General features: G+C 34.7%; 1 protein-coding gene and 2 pseudogenes across 1 annotated transcript; all 3 read right to left on the bottom strand.

The window, feature by feature from the left end:
* Positions 1 to 1,726: 1,726 nt before the first annotated feature.
* Positions 1,727 to 9,621, bottom strand: LOC103857701 (annotated as a pseudogene).
* Positions 9,622 to 9,766: 145 nt separating this feature from the next.
* On the bottom strand, positions 9,767 to 12,150 carry LOC103857549 (dihydroceramide fatty acyl 2-hydroxylase FAH1). Its single transcript, XM_009134754.3, has 7 exons — positions 11,957 to 12,150; positions 11,140 to 11,211; positions 10,935 to 11,027; positions 10,644 to 10,840; positions 10,431 to 10,536; positions 10,195 to 10,341; positions 9,767 to 10,102 (listed from the first exon to the last, which is right to left on the bottom strand). The coding sequence occupies exons 2-7, from the start codon at positions 11,188 to 11,190 to the stop codon at positions 9,983 to 9,985; spliced, it is 714 nt and encodes a 237-aa protein (XP_009133002.1). The 5' UTR covers positions 11,191 to 11,211; positions 11,957 to 12,150; the 3' UTR covers positions 9,767 to 9,982.
* LOC117133011 lies at positions 11,954 to 16,982 on the bottom strand (annotated as a pseudogene).
* Positions 16,983 to 20,572: the final 3,590 nt, after the last annotated feature.

The following is a 20,572-nucleotide window of genomic DNA, read 5'->3' as shown; positions in this document are numbered from 1 at the left end:
TCAACTTAAACCAGTAAAATTTAATATTACGATTTCATCTTATATAAACATATTATATCTATTATTTAGACTATAAAGTAAATTTTCAAATGTTTTATAAAATTAATAGTCTTAGTGTAAATTCACCCGCCCGTAGGGCGGGCCAACCCCTAGTCTATTAATAATAGCAATCGTTGAAAGGTAGTGTGTTTTCGTTTTAAGAGTTGCATTAGCTTAAAAAATTAATAATAGGAATCTCAAATAATATTAAAAGGTTGTGTGTTAAGTTGCATTGGATTAAAAAAAATTGTCAAAATGTAGAACTATGTATATTTTGATTTTTTTAAATGTGTGTTTTAATCTTAAAAGTTGCATTAGTTTAAAAGAACTTGTCAAAATGTAATTTAAAATGTAACTTTTCATTCTAACAATGTGTGTTTTCATCTTAAGAGTTGTATTGGTTTAAAATAAATTGTGAAAATGTATATGTATGTATATTTTCATCCTAATTAATTTTAAAATTGTGTCTTTTATATAAAAAACTGAAATGTATTATGTTTAATAGTTGTGTATTAATTAGAAAGAAAGTTGTGTATTTTCATAAGAAAACTCACCTTTATTAGTTTTAATCTTTTCCCTATAAAAAATTAATTTAAAAATGTAGTTAAAATATCTCAATAAGTGTCTTTCTACAAATTTTATTTTTAAAAGTTGTGTCTTCTCATTATAAAAGACAAATTAAATTGTTAAAATATTTCAATAAGTGCCTCTCTGTAATTATATGTCTTTTAATATTGCTTTAAAAAATGTTGTCAAAATGTATAAGTATATATCTTTTCATCTTAACAATGTGATTTTTAATTTTAAAAATTGCATTGGTTTAAAAAAAAAAATCAAAATGTATAAAGATTTGTTTTTTCATCCTACAAATTGCGTTTGTTAAAATATTTTATCTCAATCAATGTTGAAACATTGTGTCTTTTCATTTTAAGAGTTGCATTAGTTTACAAAAATTGTCAAGATGTTGAAGTATGTATCTTTCTTTTTTTAAATGTGTTTTTAATTATAAAATCGCATTATTTTAAAAGAACTTGTCAAAATATAATTTAAAATGTTACTTTTCATTCTTTGTACCATGCCTAGCTAACCAGCTGATTATATGTTATGACCCTTGATATCTAACACTACTAAAAGCAGAATACGGTGAGCGGAGAGAGCATCCACGTCATCTAATTTAATTGACCAATAGGAAACTGTTATGCGGCCACGTCAATAATTTCCCAAGGCCGGACACAGTTATTTCCCAGTTATCTGATTCAGTGTGGCCCACTTTCATACAAACCCCATCACTTGGCCCAACTACTACGATAGGGATCACCGACTCTCCACTTCACCTTCTTCAGTGTAGTCTCTGCAAATCACCGTTAAGTTGAAACTAAGTCTTCCCACTCTTTCACATTTAATAAGCTTCATTACTTTAAAAAAAATTGTTTCTTCCGTTGATATTATTTGGGCTTTTATGATTTTCATTGGGTAACAACCGCCATGACCAGATACGCCGGAAGCTTCGATCACCGGCAAGGACAAAGTCATATCAAACACAGGTAGAAGCTTCCGACCTTGACTAATCGATTGAGTTCTTCTAATCTGTATCAGAATCCGGCACCGTTACAGAGTTGACTGGATTCATGCACCTTCATTAACGCTCGCATTTACACTGATTTGCCTCTCCTCACACGATTTCTCATTCAATTAACATCATCATTCAGTGAGCTATGAATATATGAGTTCCCTTCCATGAGTTTCATCAGTTCATTCTTTTAAATTATTTTCCAAAAAAAAATCAGAGTTGGAATGGCAAAAGCTTTTCAATTACTCACCGTTTTGAAAACTGGCTCCACCGTCGAAGTGCCTCTCCTGAGGTTTTCGGAGGCTCGAGGCGGTGAGCTTGGATGTCGATATGCTACCCCCTCAAAATATTTTTCTTTCAGTCTCAAGAATGGTGTCTTTTTTGGGCATCTTGACCTGTTTTTTTTAGTATTTTTTCTGAGTCATTCTTCAATTCAAGCTTAGAATCCATGTTTTTACTTTTCTGTTTAGCTTTTTTTTTGTTTCTCACCAGCTTCTGATGTTTCTTTTGAGATTTCCAGCTAATATGTTGTAAAGTTATCTCCTTTCTGTACGTCTTTAAAAGAATCCAACGCAATCAACGCTTTGAAGACATTCCTTTAGATTCTGTTTAGGTACCTGTATAGATATTCATAGTTGGATCTGAGTTTTTTAGTAAGCTGAATATATTTTTTCTGAGAAAGTGATTAAAAACAGTTAATTCATACTTTGTTTAGTTTGGTTCTACTGACTTAGTGACTTTCAGACTAACCACCTGCTTCAGGTACTAATAAACGTATGAAATCTGAATAAGTTGGATTTTGACTTTTAATTTTGGTTTATAATGCTTTGTCTTAATCTTCCTTTTTAACCTGTAGGACAACTATCAAGTTTTCAACTTGAACAAACTATACCTAAATGGCGGAGGCTGAGAGCTTTGTCCCTTTTCAGTGCATAAGGAATGATGTCATTTGGAGACTCAAATCCTACAAGCATGATTGGATCAGTGGTTTCAGAGCTGAATTTAGGTATGTTCATATCTCTTCTTTTTTGCTTTTACAAAAAGTGTTACTTCTTCAGAGAGATAAGGTTGATCTTCATTTATGAAAAAAACTAGGGGTTTGTATTAATAATTAGAGAGGTTGTGCGTTTTTCAAGTTTCGTACCCTGAAAGAAACTATTATTTTTTGCATGATTTGTGCTGCACTTGAAAAGTTAAGCCTGATTTCTTCTATGGTGATGATAAGTTTAAATTTTAGAGATCATGTATGTGTTGGATGGCTTAATGATTCCAAGGAATACATAGATGCTAGGAAAGCTATGGACGATGTTGGGATCTGATTCTGAAGATCAGGTACTTTTCTTTTAATTGTTTATTTACATAGACATAAGAACAACTCTACTTACATTCCAGTTTTCCCGAATGCACAAGAAGCATTTATAATAGATTGATGATATAATGATCATGCAAGCCTATTTCGTAGATTACCTGAGAAAAAACTTCAGTTATATATCATGTATTAGCATGTGACATCTAAGATAACTATAACATAGAATTTTAACCACAATACAAATTTGTTATACTTTGTTAATAATTATTTTTACCACCAATCAATTCTGAAAAATAACAGTATTGTAAAAATACGCTTATGAACATTATTCAAAATTAATTAATTATATTTGTCCTGAAAAATAAAAGTATTGTGGAAAATACGATTATGAACATTATTCAAAACTAATTAGTTATATATTTGCAAATACATCACACATAGATGTATAATGAGGAGGAACAAAAAAAATTGAAACATAAATTTCTTAATACCCTTAAAAGTTAAAATTGAAACATAAATTTCCTATAACCCTTAAAAGTTATAAATATAATTGTTCCAAAGCCAAAATAAAATTTCAAATGTACAAGTAAATTTATTTTACATAAACTTAAATAAGTAAGATAATAATATTCAGATTAAACTCCGCTTTAATTATTTTATATATTTTCATCAGGTGGTTCATAATTTTCAGTAATAAAAAAATACAAATTATGAGTGATAAAAGTTCAAATATGTTAGACAAAAAAAACAAAAATTGTCTTTGATAGACATATAATTGTCTTTCGATCCATAAGATCTGAGTATTATAAAAATGTTATAGAAAATTAGTCCGGGCGTAGCCCGGAAAAAGCCCTAGTAGTACTAATACTAGAATTTATTATATCTGCGAAGAATTATTATTCAAACCCTTTGTTAAAGTAAAGGGGCTCGAGGGACTAAAATAATGAAATAATCAGGTGACCTATATAAAAGTGGATTTTTCTAACATGAATCACATGATACAGATTACTAGTTGTTTAGACAACATTTGATTGTCAATGAGACGATCCAGAGCTGATCCTAGATAAAAGTGAATGAAACGTTTGTATGTGTCTCTCAAATTTTTTGAAAAAAAATTATATAGACAAAAAATTCTCAAATTATAAAAAACAAATTTATTGAAATTTTTATTAACTCGCTTGCATCCTCCAAAATCTTAGAGCCGGTCTTGAGACGATCAAACATAACTTGTCACCATCGGCCAATGCGTTGGCTGTTTTCCTCGCTAAACATACTGTCACCCTTTTTATGATCTTACTCTAGGCGCAGAGATTTAAAAGAACGATTTAAGACCAAAGAGGAAGAAAAAAAGCAATCAAATTAGCATTCTATACAAAACCAAAAGGCACTATGTAAAGCTCCGGGTTATATCTTTGATTATCTCTTCGCCCGCTTCCAGTTATATGAGTTGATTCGTTCTTAAAAATCCCTGTGTTGCTAAAAAGAAAAAAAAGAAAAGAAAAATATGTGACATGATATTTTTGTCTACTGACATGCATGGAATAAATTTACGTATATCTTGGTCATGCGAAATGCAAAAGAAAATAATGTAAAAAACGTGTTAAAATCTAACTACCATATATGTGTTTGTTATGATTTTGCTATTTACTCACTCAAGTATTGAATAATTAGTTGAACATTGAATATGCTATATAGTTTCAATTTAACAACTTTCTTTTCGATGACTTTACATCAACAAAAACTTTCTTTTTGAGTTTCCTCGTTTTACTTGCTTTACCAGCAAGTGGTTAATCTTTTTCCAACTATTGTTATTTTCTCTTTTTTAAATAATGGTAATTTATATGAATTTGTGTGTTATGTTAAATGTTAATATTTTAAATGCTTAATTAAGAAATGCATTTTAATATTATATTATTATTTTTACAAAAGGTCATATCTAGTTAATGTAATAGAGGTCTATGTGTGAAAAATTGAGACGGATAAATCTACAAAAGGTCTAGGTTTTAGAACATACTTAGCAATTGAAAAAAAAACAACTTTCTTTTGATCATAAAAAATTACGAGCAACGATAGTAATTCAATAACTATTGAGGTTCATGGGGAGAGTGATCGGTCTAACTTTCACACGTACATCATTTTCTTGGAACATAGTTAGTATTTACTTCTTTTTTTCCTTAATATTAAACATACTTAGTATTTACTTTTTAGATATTCAAAATATATAATTCTCCTTTGCAAAGGAAAATTATATAATAAACTAATATATATTTATTTAATGTATCATTAATTAAATGAAAATTATTTAAATAAATATCTATTAGTTATTCAAAAGGGTAAAAATAGATTTAATGTACAAAATTATATTGGAATTATAGAATGACACTTATTTTGAAATAAAATAAAAAATCTTAAGTAACACTTATTATGAAACAGATATAATATTAATTAGTGATGATAAATTTTGGTGTGATTTCTAAACCATAGTACTATTAATCATGCACTTACAGTTTTGCTTATTAATTAAATCAAATCAAATGAATTAATAAGATTATTTTCTTGAAACTATCAAATCAATTAACAAGTTTTAACAAAAAAAGTTTAAAAAAAATAATAACAGTGATTTTCTTATTGGCCAAACCAGTCGGCGTATACCCGTTCCGATGAACACATGCATGGGCTTCTTTTCGAATCCTCCAATTCCGAAAAGATATAAACGTTATCGCGCTCTCGCTACTTTTACCATCATTCACTTCTTACGGTGCCATTCACCCTTCGTTGCTTCTTCTTTGTTCGGGTTTGTTTCTGTTCTTTCCCTTAGTTTGATGTTGGAGTGCATGGGTTTATTTATCTGGATTCAATAGAACCACTAGTAGATTTATGCGTCTCAGTGTCTTACAGACCTCTATTACATTAACTAGATATGATAGTTAGGTGCTTTGTAAACTAAAATGTTTTTTCCTTTTGTTATGAACTTACCCGCAGATTTTATATCACATATGGCATCTAAGTCAAGCTCTGTGCCTCATGCAAGTGATCACAAATTCCAAAAATCAACTGAAGATCGAATGGCCATTTTGGTTAATCGAGTGGGAGAGGTTACGGGGTTGGTTCACACGAGCTCCCTTTACTGGAATTCTATAAAATTCTTTGCAAAAGACGAGGTTTCACGAGGCATATTCTATGCACTTCCAGACAAATATAAGCTAAAATATCTAGAACGAACTATTGAAGGCTACAACGAACTAGATGATGATGATGATTATTAATGGATATGATTAGTGAGGAAGGTGATTGGTGGAATTGTTGTCCTTATGCATGTTTTTGGGATATGATTCAGGTTCGGTTTTTATTTTGTGATGTTGTTTGAATAATGAACTTGTTTTGGTTTAATGTAATATGAGATGTTATTGTGATTTCGACATATGGTTTTATTTTAATAATTTTTGTTTACTATATATTTGCTTGTCAAAAAATAAATAAAAAATTTGCTTATGTCGGAGTAGACCAATTATTAGCACCACTATATTTAGAAGAAAACCAGTATCCAATCCAAATTCTTTTAAAATTTTTAAAAATATTACTATATATGAATCAAGGCTTCTGATCACTACATTTAAATATGAATGTAATATGCATTTGTCTCATACTGTGTTAAATTTGTTTATGGCGTCTCATACTGTGTTCATATGAGGAACGTATTGTAGAGAAAGGAATCCAGAAGGTCACTGATACATTTAAATCTCAAATTTAGTAAAGCAATGCACCTTTATCCTGCTTTTCCCTACTGATTTATTGACCCTTTTTCAACCAATTCGTTTTCTAATACCAAAACAAGCATTCTTAATCCTCTATAATTTGTACTGAAGGAGATCTAAATACGTGAAAAGAAATTAATTTCCAGCTTAGTGACAAAAAAAATTAATAATAATAATTTACAGCGTAGCTAAACAACATATACTAGCATTTTTACATGCTGTCCCTGTCCCATTAACCATTAATTATGCTTTAACTATTTCTCTCTATTCTTGTACTTTTTCTTTTTTAGTTAGAGCACAATAATATTAAGCTTTTAGCTGACAGATTTTTAACCAATTAATTTTTAGTTGATAATATTTTTAATAATCGTTTTTACCAACCAAAAATACTAATTGTGCCGTTTTTAGAAACTACATTCTATTTTGATATTTTAAATGCGCGAATTTAGTTTAGTTGATATTAATAGTGGACAGATGAGATAAACTATTAGTAGAAAATTAATTAAAAAAGCTTATTATAGATTTTTAATTAAAGGATTCTATATGAACCATCTTTTGTAGATGATTTTTCACTAAAACCCCTAAATTATACTGCTAAATTATTAAAAGAAATTTCCATTAATATCTTCATCCTAGAAGTCTAGAATAGGACCAAAAAAAATCAGTCAATGAAGAAGAATCAAACAGTAAGAGACATGCCCAAAACTCTACTGATTATGATGACACTCTTTGAGCTAAGGAATTATCTAACAACAGAGGTTTGTAAGAACTTGTTTGAGAAAACTCGCTGTTCGTCGCTCAACAAAGAGAACCACTTGGACCAGATTGGCTGAAGCAGACAAACTCTGATCCCCACAACCCGGAAGCATGGTGGTTTTGCCTTGAACGACTACTGAGAAATCCAGATGAAGCGTCTTCACGAGGGAGCTCACAGTTGCTACCTGGACTGCAAAACCAGCTTTTAGTGTCGTCTCACACTGCAGAAACGCTGACAGTTTCTCTCTCAAGTTTGAGATTCCTTCATTTTCATAGCCACCAGCATCCACTCCAACACTGCAAAAAAAAAGAATTTTGGTATCATTACATCAGACTGGTCCTTCTGTATAAAGAGACGAGCTGATAAAATGTTACCTGCTAAGTTCCCCAAGAAGAGAGACGATCGCAACAGAAAGGTGGCATTCCCAGTATCTTAAGCAGTGGAACAACAATGTTTGCACTAGTCCAATCCCATTCCTGCATGTATACATAAGATCAAATTGGTTCAGTAGAGAACATCAATTAACAAAACATTGCGTGAAGGTTGGAAATGCTTTTTAACAATTCCTAACTACATACCGTGTAACAGGCGATAAGCTTCACCAATGATAGAATATCACATAAAGTAACACTTTGATCCCTGCCCAATACGCACTGGAAATCCTTGTGTGCCGCTCTAAACTCGCTCTTCTCGGTCAAGCTCTGATGCAAAGTATTCGACTTAGTAAACTCCTGAATAATTTCCATGAGAATAGACGCCATAGCCTCCAGCGAGGAAGACTTGACGGAGAATAGACACTTGTTCTTGCGTGGGTGCATATAAGCATTTCCCTCCACAGTACCAAAATGTTTCTTCTCAAGACACATCACAATGGATTTCAACACAGCAATTGATATATCATGATCATTAGATGACATCACTTTCTCTCCAGCAATATGAGCAAAAACGTGAAGAATGGTCAGTGGCATTGAGGTCTTCTCATGACAATACTTGTGCAGGATTTCAAAGGAAGCTTCACGGATAAATCCAACACGGTCCACTGCAGTACATATCGCCGCCAAGATAGCACTTCCAGCCACCAAATGATCAATTAGAGCGATTCTGCTGAAGAGGGCTACATTTTCTCCATTCAGGGTGACCGGGATGCTTGAATCAGATTCAGATGTTCCCGAGGATTTAATACCCTCTGCTCGGAAAGAAGGTCCTGAAGAAGACTAAGGAGTTCTTCCAAAAATTCAGAAAGAATACATCTAGCTTCAGTATCAGCCATAACTGCGCAACAAAATTCCAAGTTCATTTAATTTAAACATCAAATCAATTGCAGTATCTGGTTTTAGGAAGGAAAAAAAAAGGAAAATGGATTCTAAACATACCACCATCTATATGCTTCGAGAAAGAGTCCAAGCAGGAGCAAGCATTATCATACAGAATGTTCCCAATATTCATCGAGGAAACCACAGAGAAGTTATGCAACAGCAAGGAGAGGAAAACACATACCATGTCCCTGAAAAAAAAACAAGGAACGTATTAGCGCCTAGACAACTAGTTTACTGATGGAATTTAAAAGGTAATATATATCAACATTATGCACTGAAGAAGTATCAGAAAGCAGAATAACCTACCGGGCCAAAAGGTTTTCTTCCATTTTCAAAGAGAAAAGAATTGCTGGCACTGCCCACTCTGCTCTAGTAACTGATGGGCATCGCTGAATACAATTGTTTGCAGCACGGAAAATTCTGATGATACTGATCTGGTCTTCAATATTTGAAAACACAACAAAATGTTTTAAGAGTATCATCATGCACCGTTGTTGACATGGGTGGCATTTTGTCTGTCACCGAAGCATTCTGAGTGCTGAAATTAGAAGCTTCGCTAGAATTTATGGTATCACTTAAATCCACACTATCTCTAGCAACCAAGTCAAGAGCCGTAGCAGGATTCTTGTCTTCATTCACGATCAGACTATCCAAAAAATCTACCCGAGGAAGATCCGGGGATAGAAGTGATTCTCTTGCCATGTTGTAATGGCTTTCATCTTCTGGTTTCTCCAACTCCAACAACTTCATAACATCTGTAGCAGCAATGTCTTCCAGAAATAGTGCTACCGCAGTATGTCCTTCAGCAGTAGAGAGGCACATAGTATTCCAAGCGACTTGTGTACTTCCAGCTTTATGGCACTGCTTATGTATAGTTTTTAAACATATGCTACATTACAAATATTAAATTAGTAAAAAAATTCCGCCCTGCATATATCCTGCATACTCTCCACATTTTTAATAACTCGCTAGGCCCAGACCGTATGAGAAAGTCTTAACATGGTGTAAAACTCATACAAATTATAATTTTTGGTTTTTATATATACGTTTTGTTAGTAAACACTTTTGATTGTTTTCGCTGAGTAACACACCAAAACTATTAAATAGGATAAGAAACATAGATTTACAAAGACAGTGATCCAAATGAAACCTCAGACAAACATCTCAAAACTCATGAGGGATGATGATCAATAAATTTAAGATTGAACGGTGTTCCCAAATATCCTTTTAGTAACACTACTGCTCTCTTTTAGGGGCTTTTGTGGTGGGAAGTGTCCCAAACACTATGTCCCATAGAGATGATGTTATACCAAATCCCTTGTCCTGAATCCTGAAGTGATGGTTCAAATGATATTTCTGCAAAAAATCATTACAAAAAAGAAAAAAACATAAACTCACTCAGTAAGAGCTGGATACAAAAGAGAAGAAAGGGTTGGCTTTGTTTTTACCTTGAGATTCTTGGTCACTGCTCTAGTTGGTTGTGCATGGTGAAGGTAGTAGTGAGTAATATCATACATCACGTACCCGAGCATTCCACCTCCAAACAAGGCAGGTGTGGTTGACGGAGTTGCAAAAAGCTTCACAAGGTTCCAGAACTGGTCACACAAGATAAAAAGACGAGTTAAGGCTTTTATTTTGAGGTGGGGACAGTGTAGATGATGATGATGATCAAAAAAATGCTTACAGGAAAGCATAAAACCGCTGTTGCAGCAGGAGGAAAGACGAGCCGAAGGTGGTCCATTGGGTGCTTGTGATGACATCCGTGAAGAAGATAGTGCGCCGTGTTTCCCCTGAAATGGTTCCGCAATAACATTAGGAAGAGGATTCATAGTGACTAGTAATGTATATGAAAGGTAACACACTGAGAATAAAAAAAGAGAGTGTGTGTGTGACGAACCAGTAACTCTTGGTCTTGATGTGGAAAAGGAACCGGTGAAGAGTATATTCTATGAACGTCCAGATAAATATTCCCAAGGCAATCAATGGGACGATTTCTGTAAGGGAAAGGCCCATGCTTACTGACTTGGAGATGCACCAGCATGCCACTGGCAACCAAATTACAGGAATCACCCACCATCTTGTAAGGGTCAAGAACTGTTTCCATAGCAAGTGTGTCAAGATAATGGAGATCAGAGGCTTGTTGACATTGCCTATTACTGAAAAGAAAAGGAGAAAGAAACTTATGTACCTCCCAAAAGTCACTGTGGAAAAAACGAGGGCCTTCCTTTGTCACAATGGGTTGGTGAACCCATTCCTCATAAGCTTCACCAAGATGACCAACCTATAAAACAACCAAAGCAATGACAAAAGGGGGGTTAGTTAGCAAGGGAACATAACTTGAGTGACTATTTTGACATAAACTATTTAAACACTTAGGAAACAGTAGTATGTACCTGAAATACAAGGGGCTTATTAAGATCTACAGTGAATCCCTGAGCAACCATTTTGCAGACCTTTTACTGTTTCTGAAAAAAAGATAATTGAAAAAACGACTATCAAGATAAAGACAGACATGGTGACATATTGAAACACCTGATGTCAACTTCTTCAACAAGCCCCCAATATATAAACGTACAAAAAATTGTCTTCTCTAGTCCTGAATCTTATGCATCACTTCTATTGTTTAATAAGATAGTTGAAACTTTACTGTTCTTGAACATGATATAATCCACATACCGTATACAATTATACTACCGGGGATAACTGGCCCCACAACAGCCAAAAGAATATGAAATCATAGCACAAAAGCAAGTGTTTAGTTGAAATACAAAAGCAATTAACCATTAAAAAAACCCTACAAGATACGATACCAGCTTATATATGCTAATCACTCTAATGACCCCACCACCACCAAATACATAACAGATGAACACATCAAGAAAAAAACACACACACAGCTCACTTAGCTGCCAGTTTCCAAACATGACTTCATGGTTGTTGATTTAAGAAACAAAAATCTAACAATCTTCTAAGCCTGGCAAGAAACCATTGGAATAAACAAATTACCGACACATCTTCTTTCTAACAACCATGTCTAAAAACAAATGCATAATCAAGTTTAAGAGAGACTTATGATTTGTCTTGTCCGATCTAAACACTTAAACACCGAAACAAATCAAACAACTTAGCTATTCATAGATTCCATGGGTATGAAATTTATAAAATCGAAGAATAAACAAAACACGAACGAGGAGAAGAGAGGAAACAAACCTAATCGATCAATGCCGGATCTCAACGACTCTTTGAGGAAAGGACAGCCGTCGAGAACCGCGGGTGAATTTATATGCCTCCCTCTCTTTGGTGGGTTGTGTTTGTTGTCGTTATTGGGGTTGAATAGTATTATTTGATTCGGACAAGGTCGGTAATAAATCTTCTAGAGGGGCTATATTGAATCTGGACCGTTGGTTTTTTGGAGAGATTAGCCTTTGGTCTCGGAGAAGACTTTAAAAAGCCAACGAGTTTCGTTGAATTTCAAAATTATTCAAACCAACGGTTGTGCCAGGTTGTTTCTCTTTTCATAGAAGGTTAGCTGTATGTTTTTCCACACTTGTAATGATTCCAAAAATTGCACGTTGAAAAACACACTATTGGTTTTGAATTTTATTTTCCGAAATTTTATTTTCATTTACTATATAGGAACTTAGGGCATCTCCAACCCTACTCCATTTTCAACTCCAAACATCATTATGGAGTAAAATCTTCTCCAACCCCACTCCATTTTGGAGTTAAAAATGGAGTAATGGCTAGGGTTACTCCATTTATAGAGTAATCTTACCCATTACTCCATTTTAGAGTTGAACTTTTTTTATTTATAAAATGATCCTTTGAATCTTTAATGTTTCTATTTTTTACTTAAATAATATTTAAAATGATACAATAACATGAAATTGCAGAAGATGAAAATGAACGTGAACTTGATGCACCAATTGAACTTGAAAGAGAAGCTCCACCTCCAGATATTGAAATTGCAGAAGATGAAAATGTCCGATTTCAAAATTTTCTTGCTCGATTTAGGAATATCAAAAATAAAGAAGCTCATTTTTCATTATGAAATGCATTAGTTAATCATTTGTGGGAAAAATATTCTAATGCTCATTGTTGAACCTATATATATGTTGTCTTTTTTAATGATTTCTTGTACTTTTTAATAATAAATATTTAATTCAAATAATTTATATTTTAATTATTATCGTAAACATAAAATAATTGGGGTTAATTGGTAAATTTTTATAAGTATAAGATTTTATTTGTAATTATTAATAAAATAAAAATGAAATTATTTAAGAAATATTATTTTTGGAGTAGAAAATGGAGTAATACATTGGAGTAAAACCTTACTCCATTTTGGTGTTGCACCATTTTGGAGTAAAAAATGGGATAATACATTGGAGATGCTCTTAGTTACGCAAACTAATAGTCACACGTACCCTATTATTAATCATAGAGCATTGGTTAAATGACAACTTTAACGAGCATGCTTGCGTATCAAACTGAGAGAACTTATCAGTTCTTTTTTTAATTGGACCGACCTTACTAATATTGCAAGGCATGGACCATTAAAACCTTTATTTTATAGAACCAAATTTGAATATGAATATAAATGGCCTTCTAAAGCTTTCCTTAGATGTTTGGTCATTTAATTGCTAATTATACTCATATTTTCGATAATATTCAACTACAAAACTTAATATATCTATCCAATGACATGAAACAATATGTAATGTTTTTAATTCAGCTCATTTGAATTCGTCTCGGGCTTCATATAGATTTTAAACATCAAAAATATAGTGAATAAGATTGTATGTTTTATTATATTATTGTATGTTTTATCATATTGTATTTTTATATACGTAAAATCAATTAAGTTATTTATACAAAAAAACACAATTTTTAAAACAACTACGGCCATCATAATAATAAAACAAAAACAACAAGAAACATTATTTAATATTTGGTATCATGTTTATGTTTTATTAAATTTGAAACATGTTCTCATACAGAAAAAATTGCAAATACATAATCGATTTATGTTTCAAACTTTAATATTTTAGATATTTCACTACGAGTAGAGCGTAGACTATCACCTAGTTCTTTTTATATTTGGATGGATCCATCAGGACTATTATGAGAGTATTTGGACATATGATTACATTCTAGACTCAAATAATGTGGTTGAGCCTAACTTAATACAAGGGCTTCTTTGCCAAACTCCTTTTGTAAGTATACGTACTTTTAGCCGGTAGAATAGTATTCTTAGGTGTGCTTAATTAGAAAAGATGCATATCTTCGTTATATATATATATATATATATATATATATATATATATATATATATTGACATTTAAATACTAGAATCATTGGTTTATTAGATGATGTGTTATCCTCTAGAGTTAACAGCTAGTAATGTGTGAAAAGCCCTATCGGCCATATGTCTCGAGGACACGCATCTACATATAGGTTAGCCAAAAATTTAGTGATTCGAGCCCTATATTATGCTATAATGTCAGTAATGTGGTTAACGTTACTAAACCGCATCAGCAAATTTCCGAGGCAAAATGAGACACTAAAGAGGTAGACAAACAGATGATCAATAATGTCTAGAACAAAAACTCGTTATACTTTGTTGAGTGGATCCCAAACAATGTCTAAGTCTAGAGACATTCCTCTGAAGAGTCTCTCAGTGGCATCCACTTTTATTGGTAACTCGACTTCAAGAGATGGTTTAGTCGGGTGAGAGAGCAGTTCATGGCTCACTACAAGAAAACATCGGGATACTGAAGGAAAAAATCGTCGGTATGTCGTCGGAATAACGTTATTCCGAGGACATACCGACGAAAAAAGTCCTCGGAAATAACTCCTCGGAAATTCATAATTCCTCGGAATTCCGTCGGAATTTTCCGACGGAATTCCGAGGAAACAAAATTCCGAGGAAACTCCGAGGACACAATGTTCGTCGGAAGGTTCCTCGGAAAATACCGAAGGAATTCCGATGGTCCAATCCTCGGAAGTTTCGACGAAATATTTCTCGGAATATTTATCGGAAAATTCCGAGGGAAGAAAGTTCCTCGGAAAATTCCGAGGAACATTTGTTCCTCGGAAAATTCCGAGGAACTTTCTTCCCTCGGAATTTTCCGAGGGAATTGAGTTTCTCGGAAAATTCCGAGGAATCCTTTCCCTCAGACAATTCCGAGGAACTTAATGTTCGTCGGAATTTACCGAGGGATAAAAGTTCCTCGGAATTATCCGAGGACCTCCATTCCCTCGGAATTTTGAAAAAAATTATTTTTTTAAAAAATTTATTTTTTTTAAAAATTATTTTTTTTGGAAAAAAATTAAAATTTTTAAAATTTAAAATTAAAATTGAATAAAACATAAAATAAAACATAGTAGATAATATTCAAATTTAAATAAAACATTCAGAGTTTTTGGAAAAAAAAAAACTACGGGTCTTGAATGTTCGGGAACGTCTCGTTCGGGTACATCCTCTTCATCATGTCCATCATCTGCTCGTTCAGCCTCTTCTGGGTCTCATAGCCCGCCTGTTGAGCTGCCATCTGAGCCTCCAACGCAGATATCCGATCATCCTTGTCCTTCAGCTGAGCCGTAAGAACTTCTGGATCAACATACGCATGTGGTGCAGAAGAAGGAGCAGCCGACCGGGAGCGACGACCCAAACCGACCAAACGTCCCTTTTTCTTTGGAACCGACTGAAATATAAATAAAACGAAGTTAAGATAATTTAAATTGATGATAAAATAAAAATCAAGAAATAATTAAATTGAACTTTTAAAAAAAAAAACTTACCGATTCAACGATTTCGTTGATTCGAACCCGAGACAAGTTGGTCGAGGCCGTCGAATCGTCATCATCGGTTTGAAGCTGAGACACTTCGTCATACACCTGAGTCTGGACCAGGTCGACCACGTCCCTCACAAGACCATCATCAATCTGGCCGGTCTTCTTGTTGGTATACGCCCTTTTCATAAGGGCGAGATCATCAACTGGGTGGCCTTCATTTTCTTCCGCCTTGAAAAAAAATAAATTAGACAAACATTAGAGATTTGAAAATGCAAAAAAAATAAAATTCTGAAACTTAAATAATTGAAGAAAAAGCGGTTGAGCTTACCATGCGATCCGCCAGAGTGGCAATAGATTGAGCACCCAAGTTATGCTTGTAGATGCCCTTTCCTTTACGGTCGCTCCTGCGGTTGTTGGAGTTGGTGGAAGAAGTTTCTTTCGTCTCTTCTTTATCCCAATGCGCACACAACTCCTTCCAGACCGTGCCGTTCATCGACTTTGGGACCTTTTAATTTAAAAAAAAAAAGTTTAATAATTTTAAAAATAGTTTAATAAATTAAAAATTGTTAATAAATTAAAAACTACCTTGTTTACTTCCCACTTCTTCTTCCACTCGTACATCTGCTTCCCATAGTTGTCCATAACTTTATGGACAAAATGGTGATAGATAGAGAGCGTATCATCGGCATTCCAGTTGAATTCTTGCTGAAATAGTTTAAAAATAGTTTTTAAGCACAAAAATATAATAGTTTAAAAATTACAAAAATCGTCGTTTTAATAAATAAAAAATAGTTTAATAATTAAAAAAATAATTTAATAATTACAAAAATAAGTTTTAATAATATTTAAAATGTCTAATAAATATATAAATTAGTTTAATAATTACAAAAATAAGTTTTAATAATATTTAAAATGTCTAATAAATATAGAAAATAGTTTAATAATTACAAAAAATAGTTTTAATAATATAAAAAATATAATTTAAAAATTAGAATACTTACCGCAAACTGCTGAAACCACAGATGCTGCTTCTGGACAGGGAAGTGAGTGAAAGTCGGATGTCCGCTGTCGAGGGCCGAGTACATCATACGGTTGATCCATGCGCTGATCCCGTTCCCGGATCGGTTGAACCTAACAAAAAAAATAAATTATTAATAAAAAAATAGTTTAAAAATTAAAAATAGTTTAAAAAATAAAAGTTTAAATTACCATGTTTGACCATGTCCATGTGGATACTCAGTGAGATAGGGAAGATGGTCACGACCGGGCTGTCGAACCAACTCCGCAACCCTCATCACTCCCAGAGGACCAGGTGCAGCAGCGGGACCAGGAGCGGGTGCAGCAGCGGGAGAGGGAGCAGCAGGAGCGAGTAATGGAGAGGGAGATGTTTGGTATGAGCTGTGGGGCGAAACGGAATCCTGAACATGGCTGGAAGAACCCCGAGGAAATTCTGAGGAACTAGGGTTTGGGGTTTTAAAACATCGATTATTTTCGCCGTATTTCATTTCTTATACAATTATAATGCATACCATTGAGGATTCTTTGTATAGATGATCATAAACCATGAAATAACACAATTTCAAAAATAATTCTAAGTATTCCCTTTACCGTTTATTAAAGTGTATAAGTGTTTCTCTTACGTTGTGTGGTTTTCGTTCATGCAATCGTAAAAGTGTTTGTTATTGGATAAAACACCAAAGTTCATAGTTCCAAACATCATAATCTGGTTATGACACTTAATGAAGGTTATATACGTGTTATTCAATCCGTAAAACGTTGTTTTCGATTTAAAACCCCCAGTTCCTCGGATTTTCCTCGGAATATACCGAGGAGATTCCGAGGAAATCCTTATGTTCGTCGGAATTTCCTCGGAATATACCGAGGAGATTCCGAGGAAAAAGAATCTATAATCAAATCCCCATCTCCTCGGAATTTCCTCGGTATTTTCCGAGGAAATTCCGACAAACATAAAGAGTTCCTCGGAATTTCCTCGGAATTTTCCGACAGAATTCCGAGGAACTTGGGGTTTTCAATCGAGAAGATCTATTCCGAGGAAATTCCGAGGAAAACCTATCTGTCCTCGGAATTTCCTCGAAATTTTCCTTTAAAAAAAAAAAAAAAAAAGGTCGAGGCTAGTCTTCTTCCGAGTCGTCATCACCAGATGAATCTGAATCTGGATCTTGGTGAAACTCTCCAATCACTGGTTCATCCTCTTCGTGAACGGCGGCTTCTTCTCCGAAGTCAGTTAAATCGACTACAAGGCCAACTCCACCTAAATCTTCTGCTGCACTTAAGTTGCCGGATGTGCTTGGTTGTAGTGGGTCTTCCAGCTCAGAACTTCCCTGAACTCGGCCTCTCGGGTTGAGTCTTGTAACAGTAACCCATGGATCATCTCTGTTCCTTACCCGGGGGTACTTGATATAACAAACCTGATCGGCCTGAGAAGCAAGAATGAAAGGATCATAATATTGCAGCTTCCGTCTTGAATTTACTGATGTAACACCAAATGCATCTGTTCTCACACCTCGATCTGGAGTGTTGTCGTGCCAGTCACAATAGAAAACAGTACAGCGCAATCCAACCATGCCCAAATACTTGATTTCCAAAATCTCATTTATGTGTCCGTAGTATACATCATCTCCTGATGCAGAACAAACACCAGCATCGTAAGTCGTACTCGAACGTCTCCTCTTCTGAGTTGTGAATGCATATCCTCGAGTACAAAATCTCGGATATGACTTCACAACAAAGTTTGGTCCAACGACCATCTCGCGTATCCAATCGTCAAATGTTTCACCTCTGGCCAAACCATCACTCACATAGGTAAACATCCATCCACCAAATTCTCTCTGCTTCATTTCTTCTAGTTCGTCCTCTGTGGCGTATCTATATTCTAACCGCTTTTCTGCCATGAAAATCCTTTCATATTGAAGAACATCTTCGCAGTTGGTGAGTAAATATGTTTGCAAATGACTGCGCTCCTGATCAGTAAGTCGACGGTCTTTTGGTTTTCCGCTAAGTCGTCCAACGTCTGTGAAAATGTCTGGAACCTTCCAATGATATGTTGCCCGTTCGCCTCTATCATCATGCCGAGCAGGTCTTCTGTTTTTGGTCTGAACTTCTGCTGGAAAGTAGTACTCGGCAAAGTTTGAAGTTTCTTCATTGATCATCTGTGCGACTATAGACCCTTCCACCCTACTTAAATTTTTCACCATCTTCTTCAAATGGAACATATACCGCTCATACAGATACATCCATCTATACTGCACAGGACCACCAAGCTCCAATTCTCTTACCAGGTGAATAACAAGATGCTCCATAACATCAAAAAATGAGGGAGGAAATATCTTCTCAAGGTTGCACTGAATCACAGCTATGTTAGTCTTCAAATTTTCAATACCTTCAAGAGTCACTGATCTTGTGCATAAATCGCGGAAGAAACCACTTATCCCTGCAATTGCTTCATGAACATTTCGTGGTAATAGTTCCTTGAAGGCAAACGGAAGGAGACGCTGCATCATTACATGGCAATCATGGCTTTTCAAGCCAGTAAACTTTCCTTCCTTTCTGTCGATACAGTTACGCAAATTAGATGCGTAACCGTCTGGAAATTCCACATCGTTTGAAATCCAATCAAAGAACGCATCCTTTCCCGCTGCATCAAGTCGGTATATGGGAAAAGGAGCCCTACCACTCTCATCAACATGAAGTTCTGAACGAGCACATATATCGACTAAATCCAGTCTTGACTTCAAATTATCCTTTGTTTTACCTTGAACATTAAGGATCGTGTTCATCAGGTTGTCAAAAAAGTTCTTCTCGATATGCATGACATCTAAATTATGCCTTAGTAGATGATCCTCCCAGTATGGCAGATCCCAAAAAATACTTTTTTTGTGCCAGTTATGTAGGTTTCCAACACCATCTACCGGAAAATGTTCATGTCCACCGACGTCTGGCGTTCTTTCTGCACCAAAATCTCTAAGTTGTGTCTTCAAATCTTTCCCACGAATTTCCGGAGGTGGACTGTCAAACACCCTCTTGTTCTTCGTAAACAAATTCCTACTTCTACGATATGGATGATCTGGTGGTAGAAATCTCCTGTGACAGTCAAACCAACACGTTTTCCTTCCGTGTTTTAGTTGGAAAGCATCAGTGTTATCTTGACAATATGGACATGATAGCCTTCCATGCGTTGTCCATCCAGATAACATACCATATGCTGGAAAATCACTTATTGTCCACATTAGTACTGCCCGCATTTGAAAGTTTTCTTTATACGAAACATCGTATGTTTCAGCACCTTGAGTCCATAGTTGTTGCAACTCATATATTAGTGGCTGAATAAACACATCAAGTGATCTCTTAGGATGCTCTGGTCCGGGAACGAGAATCGAGAGGAACAAAAACTCTCGTCGCAAGCACAAGTTTGGGGGTAGGTTGTATGGTGTAAGAATGACTGGCCATAGAGAATACTGTCTTCCACTCTTGCCAAACGGGCTGAAACCATCAGTACATAATCCAAGGTAGACATTTCTTCTCTCATACGCAAAGTCGGGATACTTTGATTGGAAATGCTTCCACGCTTTTGCATCTGAAGGATGTCTGATCTCACCATCTGTTGAGTGCTCCGCATGCCATCTCATTGGTTGCGCTGTTCGTTCAGACAGATACAGCCTCTGCAACCTTTCCGTCAAAGGCAAATACCACATCCTTTTATATGGTACTGGAATTCTTCCACTCGTATCTTTATAACGAGGCTTCCCACAAAATTTGCATGAAACCCGCTGTTCATCCGCCCTCCAATAAATCATGCAGTTGTCTCTGCATACATCTATTACCTGATACGATAAACCAAGACCAGCTACGAGTTTCTGAACCTCGTAGTATGAGCCAGGAGCTACATTATCTTCAGGTAGAATACCTTTTACATAATCAGCAATCGCATCCACACAGTCTTCAGCCAAATTATAATCCGTCTTAATGCCCATCAATCTTGTAGCAGATGATAAAGCTGAATGACCATCT

This window comes from Brassica rapa, chromosome A03 (assembly GCF_000309985.2).
Source record: "Brassica rapa cultivar Chiifu-401-42 chromosome A03, CAAS_Brap_v3.01, whole genome shotgun sequence".
NCBI classification, from domain to species: Eukaryota; Viridiplantae; Streptophyta; class Magnoliopsida; order Brassicales; family Brassicaceae; genus Brassica; species Brassica rapa.
Note: the sequence above shows the minus strand (reverse complement) of the source record. Positions and strands in the feature narration are given on the sequence as shown.